The 12,493-nt window shown below is 41.5% G+C and overlaps 1 protein-coding gene across 1 annotated transcript; it reads left to right on the forward strand.

Annotated features, from left to right (window-relative positions):
• Positions 1–6,263: 6,263 nt before the first annotated feature.
• LOC149966690 (uncharacterized) lies at positions 6,264–11,573 on the forward strand. Its single transcript, XM_090167577.1, has one exon. It carries the CDS (start codon positions 6,264–6,266, stop codon positions 11,571–11,573), a length of 5,310 nt encoding a protein of 1,769 aa, XP_090023703.1.
• Positions 11,574–12,493: the final 920 nt, after the last annotated feature.

Below are 12,493 nucleotides of genomic sequence, written 5' to 3' on the forward strand. Positions count from 1 at the left end.
TCGCCAGTTTAAAAATTAAATGCTTGGGGTGTTAGTGGCCCAGGTGACCACTTAATTATTTCAAAGTTTTTCCCTTCAAAATTTTAGTTCATTAATAAAATACCATATTAATCCCTAAAATTGTTTGGTCTTTGCTTCTATGCCGTGCGCTTGCCAAGCACTAACTGTGTAATTTTTTGTATATAATATTGTATGTTAACTGTAGATGGCGCCAGTTCCTAGAGATCAAGCTAGATCTTTCTAGAAGCAATGTACGTGTATAAATATAGTTTCAGCGTGTGTCGTATGTTACGTGTTCGTATACTTTAAGTAACTATTAAACGTTTTAATTGTTTATCGAGTCGATCATTAAGAACCCATAATATAACATGGTGTCAGAAGTGTTGTAGTTTTCACGCGACAAGTCGGCAAGTATTATTATTTGTCCAGTAATAATCGGAACTTTTCCTTCGCCAAGGCTCTACTCGCTACCTGGTTGTAACTCGTTCGGATTTCAAATTCCCAGCCGCATCTTAGGCTCTCAGCTTCTCAAGTTAACGACATGTTGTTCATTTCACGTATCAAGCATGACATCTACACCGGCCACACGCACAGCAACGTTTCAGGTCACTCCGCCTGACAAATATAATTTTTCAAAACCCGGTGAATGGCCCACATGGCACAGACGTTTTGACCGTTTTCGTCTCGCTTCTGGTCTAAGCAAAGATTCGGAGGAAGAACAGGTAAAGGCTCTTATTTACTTCATGGGCGACAAGGCGGAAGACATATTTCAATCATTTGGATTCAGTGCCGCGGAGGCAAAAGTTTACACGACCGTTATCGACAAATTCGAGTCCCATTTTGTTATTAAGAAACACGTAACTTTCGAGCGTGCCACATGTAATAAACGTAATCAAAAGGAGGGAGAGCTTATGGAGGAGTGCATAACAGCTTTATACGCATTATCAGAAACATGTGATTTCGGCGCATTACGCGATGAAATGATTCGTGATCGCATCGTTGCGTTGTAGGGGTCAGAGATCAAAGCTTGTCAGAGAAGTTACAGTTGGATACTGGTTTAACGTTGACAAAAGCCACAACCACAGCTCGCCAGTACGAAGAAGTACGACGACAACAAAAAGTTCTAACTTCTACCGACAGTGCTGCCAAACTCGATGCCAATGTAGACAGTTTCAAATCTAAAACCAAGAAAGCCACTTTCACTAATAAACGTTTCACTCAAGATAGTGCCGGCAGTTCCCAGAAACCAAAAGGAAAAGCATATCACACTTCTAGTTCGCCAACTAAAGGCTGTAGAAAATGTGGAAATGAGAAGTACCATCCTAGAGAAAAGTGGCCCGCCAGATTTGTTAAATGTCATAATTGCAAGAAAGTTGGACATTTCATTAAAGTTTGTGGAATTTCACCAGCCAAAATCAGAACCGTCCAAGAATCTAGTGATGACGATTTGGAGGGTTTTCTAGGACATGTATCTAGTGCCAAATGTAAGCAAAATAAATGGCTCGTATCCGTTAAAGTTAATGAGAAACCAGTTGATTTCAAGGTCGATACAGGCGCGGAAGTTTCAGCCATTCCGTATTTACTATACCAGTCACAGTTCAAACATGAGAGACTTCTAAGCTCTGACAGACGTTTATTTGGTCCAGGAAGAACCTTATTGAATTGTAAAAGCATGATGTACGCCAAAGTGCAATATGGCGACACAGAAGTATAAAGATAAATCTACGTAATTTCTGATTTAGTAGATCCTTTACTTAGTTTGGATTTATGCGAAGCTTTCGGACTTGTACCCAAGATTAATTCGGTTACAATAGCGTCAAATGTTGATGCCAAGAAAGAGTTCCCTACACTCTTCAACGACTTAGGCAAGGTAAAAGAAGAATACCAAATAAAGTTAAAACCCGACGCTCAACCGTACGCATTAGCGTCACCAAGAACTATCGCCATTCCTTTAAAGTTAAGAAGCAATTAGACCGTATGGAAGAACAAGGCGTCAAATTGAAGAAGCCACTGAATGGTGTGCGCCGATGGTGGTAGTAGCGAAACCATCAGGGGGCATCAGAATCTGCGTCGATTACACTGAATTTCGACAAATATGTTATGCGTGAACTATTTCAAAGTGCAGCTGTTGATCACACACTTGGTCAACTAGCAGGTGGGAAATTCTTCTCCAAGCTTGACTGTAACCATGGATATTGGCAAATTCCGTTGGCCAAAGAATCGATTCCATTGACAACTTTCATTACTCCCTGGGGGTGATATGTCTCTAACCGCTTACCATTTGGTCTTATCTCAGCATCGGAGCATTATCAACGACGCATTCGATCTCTCATTGAAGATTTGGAAGGTGTTGTCAACCACCAGGATGATATGTTAGTTTGGGGATCAACAATGCGAGAGCATGACCAACGTTTAAGACGTGTTCTTCGAAGACTGTCAGAGAACGGTATAACCTTGAATGTTCAGAAGTGCCAGTTCGGAGTTTCATCTACAAAGTTTCTTCGCTTTATTGTAAGTTCGGAAGGTGTGAAGCCCCACCCAGAGAAGGTCCAAGCTATACAAGAAATGAAGGAACCAATGAACGTATCTGAACTTAGAACAATATTAGGCATGACCAACTTCTTGGCAAAATTTATTCCTAACATGTCTGACGTCTTACAACCACTAAATATTCTTATAAGTAAGAAACACAGTTGGATTCGGGGTATTTCTAAACAGACAGCATTTGCCAACGTGAAATCTATTTTGACACGTCAGCCAGTATTAGGACTGTTTGATCCAAGTTTATCAACCACCGTTTCGGCAGACGCATCGTCATTTGGCATCGGATGTATGATTAGTCAAAAACCGACCGATGGAGGGACGAATGTAATCGCATACGCATCTAAAACACTGTACGAGGCAGAGCGCCGTTTCGCGCAAATTGAGAAGGAGGCGTTAGCTCTTACATGGGCATGTGAAAAATTCAGAGATTATATTCTTGGTATACACATTACATTAGAAACGGACCACAAACCGTTACTGCCTATTCTTCAGTCTAAACAATTAGATGATTTAACGCCGAGGCTTCAACGATTAAGAATTCGCTTAATGCGATACTCTTACACCGTGGTACATATTCCTAGTAAGGGACTTTTGGTTGCTGACGCTTTGTCAAGGAAACCGTTAGATTTCATTGAAGCCAACGAACTTTAGGAAGAACTCTCAGCGCATGTTCAACTCATCACATCCACATTTCCCGCAACTGACCCTAAGATGACGCAAATATTGCAGTCACAACTTGACAATAAAACCTTGAACCTCATTCTATGCCAGCAGTGTGTGGCCCGCCAAATCTCATGTACCTCTAGAATGCATGGAATATTATCGACATAATAATAATAATAATAATAATAATCAGCTAGGCTAATACCCAAGGCACCACCTTAGGCCTAAGTCATCAAGCGACTTTTGAAGCCTTTAATTCAGGTGGCCGGGTTACAAGGCGTAGGAGGGTGGTGGCAAGCCCTGCATGCCACGCGAGCCAACAGCTCCCTACACTAACTATTACCGTTAACCTCAACAAGTTTTTAGAATTTGTTCGAATAGTGTTGCAAAAGTTAGAATGTAATAAATTGAGCTATTTTTATACGAATTTAATATGTCCGAATATAGCTAGTTTAGGTTACGTTGGATTGGGTTAGGTTAGGTTATGATGGATTAGTTAAAGTTAGTTTCGGTTGTATTAGACTACGTGAAATAGGTTAGGTTACTTTAGGTTAGATATAGTTAATGATGCATAAAATCCTTTCGAATATTTCAACCACAGAACCACTTTTTTATAATGATAATTTTGAAAAGTGCCACACCATTTGGACATTTTAAATTGGTACAAATGGTACTAAATTTAACCTAGATTTAGTAATTTAAATCGCGATGTAGTCATATTTCATACAATAATAATAATAATGAAGCATACCACTTTTTGTTATTAAGCTATCATTATTTTGAGGCAACCCTTATTATCATGATGGTCTTTACTCGGGTATGGCGAAGAAAGACAGTGAATATGGTGATTCAATGGAGAGATGACTTACCGATCCGCGAATATTCCACAAGGAATGAAAACCAAAAAACTGGATAAGGAGAACATGAAGTATCCCGCCGACACAAGCCATTTTCTGGAGCACACCAGATCCCACTGAATGGACACAAAGCACTTTAAATATTCGCGCATTGCTGTACTTTTTAATTTAATATTTAAGAGACAGGTTCTGCTATAGTTATCATATCCCTACCCCACCAAGTAAGTACTTCTAAAATCTAATAGCTGTTTTCTTCTTTTTAACCCGTAATATTAAATCAGTTTCTATAATAAGTGTCAACATAACTTGGTAGACTGGCAGTAAAATTTATATTATCATCTAATTAACCCGAATAAAGGGTGCCCTTCTAAATAACCATTTAACAGCGCGCAATTTTACAATGTTTTGTATTTATCTGAATAATAATGATAAACACAAACCAATAGATTTTGGCCGTTCAGTCTAATCAATTCTATTGTGTTGTATTAAGTAGAGTGGATAAACTTGAGGTCCCAAAAAAACACATTAAGACTTGAAAAGTTCAATTGTCAACGATAAAGTGGAGAATCCGCTTGATCGGTATGCTAGAGAACTGATGAGTCTGCAAATGGTGCCAAAATGCTCAAACCTCTGGGCAACGACAGAAGACATGAGATAAATTTTGATCGTCATCAAAGCCAGCCCTGATTCTAGGTGTGGCCCTAGGCACTAATTTGGTGGGGCCTATGTAAGGAAAGCATAAAAACGCAAATCACATGTCCCGAAGCTGAGCTTATGTCACGAGAATAATGATTTTTCAAATAATAAAGCCACAAGCCTCATATGTTTTTCTCTTAAGTCGAATCAGTGAAAAATCCATTGATTTCGTCAGTTAGTGAAATTTTAACAGCAAAACCAGTGAAACAGTAAAAATCCGCTGATTTTTCAGTACACCTTTTTTTGGCCATTGGTGCCTGTGCCTAGTAGGCCTAGTCCTTAATTCAGCACTGATTAAGATACCTGTTAAGTTGGCCATGTCCTGTTAACAGAACCATTATCAACCGAACGCTAGTCTCAAAAAAGCTGAAGTAACTCATAGGCTCTCTTCCTAAAATGACTAAGAATAATCTCCTTGATCAGCCTATGACCAACCATCACAATCCACAGTTTGAGATGATTGGTTAGTCATAATATTAGTGAGAAAGTCCCGTGCCAAGCCCAAGCGGAGAAGGATAGCGGACTCTGGTCAGCACCCGCCTTTCACCTTTCAGATCTTTCATTACCGTAATACGGCCTGTCTCCAAACAGCAGTAAACCAATTTAGAAAAGACGTAAACCGAGGGGCAGATCACTTTGTTACAGGTAGAGCTCGGCGTTTGGATAAGACATTTTTACTTTATTTATTTTTTTCCACAAACGAAAATTATCCGGGAAAAAACGATTATTTTACATGTTAAATTGCTATATAGCCGTGGATAATATCCATGGATAAACAGTTAATCGTAATTTTTATGGTTAATCAAAACTTTAGCGGTTAATTTATCTGTTTCTCCGAGCTCTAGTTACAGGTAGGGATGCAACGGATAACCGGAACCGGAACCGGAACCGAGAAGAACCGAGTAAAATCTAGGAACCGAAACCGGAAGTGATATTTGTAAAAAAATGATAACCGAAAACGGGACCGGAACCGGGTTTTTCAGTGTTTTAAACGGTTTTTAAACGGTTCTATAACTTTATTTACCAACTGTTGCGATTACGTAAACATAAAGAAAAAAAAAATAGAAAAAACCCTAAAAAGGTTTAATTTAAAAGAAATAAGCGTTAGTTAAAATTAATGTTTATTATCTTGATAAGATAAGGTCGAACTCAATACCTTTTTAATAAGCTGTATATAAACCCAGTTTCAATTGTAATATTCACTCATATTGTTCCATACAAAATGTTGTATCTTCAACGCAACTCAATGAAAGAGTTAAGAAAATAAATTCAGTTTTTAAAAGTAATTGCCTGGCTAGTCATTTCCAACAGCTATGTCACCAGTCCTCTTATGATCCAGCGAAAGACGTGACAAATTGGTGCCGAAACCCGGGAGGAACATAACCAAGTACAAGTTCAATAGGAAGATTCACGTATTAAGATCCTTCAACGTATCCTTGCGGAGCCACTTAAGAAGAACGCAAAGTCTATTAGCTTGGACGGTGAAGATACAAGAACCAGACCATGGAGCGATTGGTGAAAGCAAGAGCAACTTTAAGGACAAGGACAGACGCCATTATGAATAAGATCGATGACGAATGGAGTCAACAAGAACGGAACGAGGACCGACTAAGGCAATTATTAAAGCAACTCTCAGAGAAGAGGGACAAGTTGAGCTACAAAGACGAGCAACTAGAACCGCTGGTACCTGAAGACCTATTGGGAAACGAAATCGACGAAGTAGAAAAATACAGAGAAGCGATCATTGAAAGGCAGACCACGCTAGAGAAGTTCTTTCAAGACCTGGAAGTAGAGGAAGTATCCCGAAAAGAGAATATCAAGGAGAATTATGACGAAAACCAAGGAAAAATCATGGTCAACCTCCCTCGAGTAACGATACCGCAGTTTAATGGGGACCCTACGCAATGGCGAAGTTTTTGGGATCAGTTTAGCGCAGCTATCCACGGAAAAAATGGCATCGGAAACGTTACCAAGTTCGTCTACTTGAAATCCTATATGGAAGGAAAAGCTCTCAACACGATATCTGGACTTCCGCTTACTGAAGAAAACTACATCGTCGCTGTCGAACTATTGGAGAAACGATACGGACGAAAAGGAGTGGCCATCAGTAGTCATCTGGATAAAATAACCAGATTAGATCCGATCAGAAGATCCACGGATATTTCCGGATTGAGGTCACTCTATGATACATGTGATGTCCAGGTCAAGTGTCTCGAAGCATTAGGAATTCCTCAAGCAAGTTACGGATATCTTTTTTGCCACATCGTAATTCAGCTTTTCCCTCACGATATGGCGCTGGAGTATTCAAGACAATTGGACGAGGCCGACGATGAATACGATGCAAGCGTTCTGATGGAGTACTTGAGAAAAGAAGTGGAGTGCCGAGAACGAGCTGCAGTGCTTAATAGACCAATACGAGACCATAGTGACGACGCTAAGAAAGTAAGATTCCATTCAAGAGCTGATGTCGGGACCTCCAGATCGAGCGCATTTCCAATGAGAAGCAAAATACCCACAGCGTCGATCCTGAACGTAGCTGTAGCTGATGCAGATACCTGTTGTTATTGTAATAGCGATCACAAGCCGGAAGACTGCACGAGTGCAACGCTGGAACGGAAGATGGAGTTGCTGACCCATCAAGATAGATGTTTTCTATGTCTTAAACCGAGACATACCGCTCGACGCTGTAAATCAAAAAACAGATGTAAGAAATGCCAAAGGCGACATCACGTATCAATATGCCGAGACATTCATGGAGAAAAACCAAGAACTTCGGAAAAAGAACTACAATCGTCTGAGAAAAATAATGAATTGATATCTATGGCGGCGAGCTGTCCGACGCAAGATTTTCACGGTCAGCAAGTACTCCTTCAAACAATCGTTGTATACGCAGAAGGTATTAATGGAAAACAGCCGATACGATGTCTCTTGGATAACGGCGCTCAGAGGTCCTTCATAACTAAAGACGTAGTCGAAAGACTTCAATTGCCAATCATTGGAGAAGGTACCATCACCGTTGGAGGGTTCGAAACAGAGAAATCAACAGCATCGACCAGAAGGAAAGTCAAGGTCCTTCTACGGGGCCTGAATGATCCGACAAGTAGTATCGAGATGTCCGTATTCGAGAGCCCGAAGATCCTAGGAGCAGTTATCGGTATGCCAGATAACGATATCAGAGAAACAATGGCGAAGAGAGGTATCCAATTGGCGGACAAGTCTGAAGTAAATGGTCAACCTGTAAGAAGAGAGCTGTCTATGCTAATAGCAGGGGACTACTATTGGAAGATAGTCACCGGCGTGATTCACAGATTAACGGACTCTCTCGTCGCTTTGGAAAGTCGACTAGGATGGGCAGTTCAAGGGCCAACCCTGATGTCTTCGAACGTATTTGCTCAGGGTGTCGTCGTGATGAATGCGATAGTTGAAGAGGAAGAAGAAGAAAAAGACGAGATGAGTCTAAAGGCGTTCTGGGAGCTTGAGTCCTTAGGGATCCTGGATGAAGAATCTATATCAAGAACGGATGAAGAGTTAATCCTGAAGCATAATTCTAATATCAAGATTCAAGACGGACGATATGAAGTAAAATTGCTATGGAAGGAAGATCAAGTTGAACAACTTGGAAGTAATTTCGCACTGGCCAGTCGACGCATGCAAGGCCTCGTGAAGAAATGTCAGCGAAACCCTACATTATACCAGCGCTATCAAGAAACGTTTGATGACTACCAACAACAGGGTATCGTAGAGGAAGTCCCACATGAGCTGATCCAGTCCGAAGAGCCGAAGTACTACATACCACATTTTCCTGTAATACGAGAAGATAAAGAGACAACGAAGTTTCGTATCGTCTTTGACGCAGCGGCGCACGAAAAAGGATGTCCATCATTGAACTCTCTACTTAACCCTGGGCCGAACTTGAATCCCGACTTACTAGCGTTACTCATCCGTTTCCGAAGAAACAAAATAGCTATCATGGCAGACATTGAGAAAGCGTTCTTGATGATAACGCTGGCTGTACCAGACCGTGAATTCACGAGATTTCTTTGGATCAAGTCCCTACCAAAGGGAAGCGAACCCGTAAGATTCATTCACCTGCGCATGACAAGGGTCTTGTTCGGGGTCTGTTCAAGTCCATTTCACTTGGCCGCAGTATTGAAGTATCACTTCGACCAGTATAAGGACCAGTATCCTGAGACAATAAAAGAACTCGAAAAAAGTATCTATGTGGACGATCTCATATCAGGAAAGCCGAATGTCGAAGAAGCGAAGATACTTTACCATCAATCCAAGGACATCCTCTCACGAGCTGGAATGAATTTGAGAAAATGGACATCGAATTCTGAGGAGCTAGTAAAACATTGGAAAGACCAAGGAGTTCAAGAAGATAAATCTTTGGTCCCGAATTTAGAAAAATCCCCGCTGCCTCTCAAGGTCCTCGGCATCTCCTGGAATTCTCAGGCAGATACTCTGGTCTTTGACGTATCGACTCTCAAAGAATTTCTGAAGACAAGAAAAAATACGAAGAGAAGTGTTTTGCAAGCGACGGCTCGAGTCTTCGATCCCATTGGTTTCCTGTCTCCATTCTTGGTACGTGTCAAATGTCTCTTTCAAAAGCTATGGCTGGCTGGCTTGGACTGGGATTCTGAACTGCCAAGTTTTCTAACGGAGGAATGGAATAAATGGTGTCACGAACTCGATGATTTACGTCATGTCTCGATCCCACGATGGTACTATCAAGATTGTGAAGAAAGAATCATCTCGAAAGAAATCCATCTATTCTGCGACGCAAGCAAACAAGCTTATGGAGCCGTAGCATACCTAAGATACGAGACAGTTACTGGAAAGATTGGAGTCAGTCTGCTTTCATCAAAAACCAGAGTCGCTCCAATAAAAGAATTAAAAATACCTCGTCTGGAGTTGATGGCAGCATTGGTTGGTTCTCGATTACTGAGCTATTTGTTGGGCGTCTTTAACGGCGAGATCACCACTTATTATTGTTGGACCGATTCCACCATCGTCGTTCAATGGATCCAAAGATTGGCTAGAGAGTGGAAACCTTTCGTAGCAAACAGGATTGCCGAAATTCACAAGTTAACAGAGCCGTCGTCCTGGGGTCACTGCGCTGGAAAGACCAATCCCGCGGATCTGCCGTCCCGAGGATGCTCCGTAAACGAACTCATGTCAAACAGAATCTGGTGGAATGGACCTCCATGGCTTCTACAAGAAAAATGGACGTGGCCGAGAAATTCGAAGTTTTCCAACGACAATCAAGAAGTAGAAGAAGAGAGGCGAACTATTCAAATGCCCGGTCTCGTGCAAGAAAGTGAACCCGTCATGGATCTGCAAAAATACAGCTCAGTAACTCGAGTACTTCGAGTAACTTCCTGGATTCTACGTTGGCGAAACAATACAAGGAACCAAAGAAGAACTGGTCCCCTAGCAACAGAAGAAATAGAAAATTCTCGTAAAAAATGGATACGTCAAGTCCAACAAGAGTCATTTCTAGAGGAAGTCGCGTGTTTGCTGAACAGTCAACCGTTACCAAAGAACTCAAAAATCATTCAATTTTGTCCATTTCTACAAGATGGCATGCTTCGAGTCGGAGGACGTTTGCAGAACTCAAATCTCGAATATCAAGTCAAACATCCATACCTTCTACCATCCAAACACAGGTTGTCCGAGCTCTTAGTAAAAGAAAGCCATTGCGCCATGATGCACGGAGGTCTAAATGCTACCTTGACGCAACTAAGGGAGAACTACTGGATACTTCAAGGTCGTCAGATGGTGAAGAGGATAATTGGAAGATGTACGGTTTGTCGGCGTTTCAGCGTCAAGGCTGGAGATCAAATTGCCGCCCCCCTGCCTTTCCAAAGAGTCAACGAGGCGCCTCCATTTGCGACAACCGGAATCGACTTCGCCGGTCCTTTAAAAACTGCGAGGCTGGAAGGTTCCATGAAGGTCTACATCGCTCTCTTTACTTGTGGAGTAACCCGAGCCATTCACTTGGAGTTGGTGTCTGATATGAGCGCCGACAAGTTTATGATGGCTTTCCGAAGATTTGTGGCTCGAAGAGGAATTTGTTCAAACGTATATTCTGATAATGCAAAGTCCTTTAAGAAAACCGACCGAGATCTTGAAAAGCTTTACCGGAATATCGAAGAAAAGCCGTTTCAAGAATATCTGGGCCACAAGGGAATAGCATGGAGATATATCACGGAGTACGCTGCCTGGTGGGGTGGTTTTTGGGAACGGCTTGTCCGTTCCGTGAAGACCTGTTTAAAGAAAACCATTGGGAATAATGCAATGTCCTTCGAAGAACTAGTAACGAGTCTAACTGAAATTGAGGCAGTCGTCAACTCAAGACCGTTGACGTACAACGACACCGACCCGAACGAGCCATTCCCGTTGACTCCCTCACATTTTCTCATTGGTCAACGAGCCACTTCGATTCCCGATCATTCCTTCAAGAGACCAGACGTCAACGCCAACGAGAGACGGCTGATTCAGCGACTTAAACATCGTCAAGCCGTTCTGAACCATTTCTGGCATCGCTGGCGCAACAATTACCTACTAGAACTTCGCTCGGCCCACACCAGCAAAACAGTAACCAGCACCGTTCCTTTCAAGGTGAACGATGTCGTACTCTTGGGCGATGAAAAATTACCTCGACAAGTATGGCGTATCGGACGTATTACCGAAGTCTTTCCTGGACGTGATGGAAAGGTTCGGGCGTGCAGTCTAAGGCTACCTGGTGGCGTCACAGCAAAAAGAGCCGTTCAACACCTATACAACTTAGAAATCAGCGAAGGGTCATGAACAATCATTGTCCATCGGGCGGAGGATGTTGCGATTACGTAAACATAAAGAAAAAAAAAATAGAAAAAACCCTAAAAAGGTTTAATTTAAAAGAAATAAGCGTTAGTTAAAATTAATGTTTATTATCTTGATAAGATAAGGTCGAACTCAATACCTTTTTAATAAGCTGTATATAAACCCAGTTTCAATTGTAATATTCACTCATATTGTTCCATACAAAATGTTGTATCTTCAACGCAACTCAATGAAAGAGTTAAGAAAATAAATTCAGTTTTTAAAAGTAATTGCCTGGCTAGTCATTTCCAACAGCTATGTCACCAGTCCTCTTATGATCCAGCGAAAGACGTGACACCAACATTTAGCGCATGTTGAAATTTAAGAATTAAACTTCCTAATTTACTATAAGATTTTCATATAAGCTCATCTTTATCCTATCTCAGATATCTCTATGTGGGTTTCTACGTAACTGTCAACTGACACACCCTTACGTGTTCTCAATTGAAAATGGGCTCGTCTTCCAAATGTTTGCTTTAAGTGTGCCTTCCGAGCAATTATCTAGTGGGACAATGGGCAAGCATAATTTTCAATCCCCTTCGCAACCGACTTAGAGGAGAGACAGCAGAAAAGCCAGTTGCGTAAATAATGCCCCAACAGACTCCGCAATGGGGGGGGGGGTCTTCCATCGAGGGGCCCCCAAATTGCCTATGGGACTGTGTACAGTCCAACCGCGCGAGGCCTCGTCTAATGTTTTCTCTTGTCATCTCAAGTTCATGTTTTACTTGCTTCAAATATTTCTTTATGTCTCCACAGGCGCGCCCAAAACTTTATAAATACAACCACAATAACCGTCGCATAAATATCCAAACAACGTACATAATGAAAGTAAGATACTGAAGTTTGAAAAGTATCGAGACACGTGT

Source organism: Leiobunum rupestre, chromosome 1, assembly GCF_980474605.1.
Source record: "Leiobunum rupestre chromosome 1, qqLeiRupe1.1.hap1, whole genome shotgun sequence".
In the NCBI taxonomy this organism is placed as follows: Eukaryota; Metazoa; Arthropoda; class Arachnida; order Opiliones; family Sclerosomatidae; genus Leiobunum; species Leiobunum rupestre.

Excerpts from the sequence above, each read along its gene's own strand:
- LOC149966690 (XM_090167577.1), top strand. The coding sequence starts at position 6,264 with ATGGAGCGATTGGTGAAAGCAAGAGCAACTTTAAGGACAAGGACAGAC.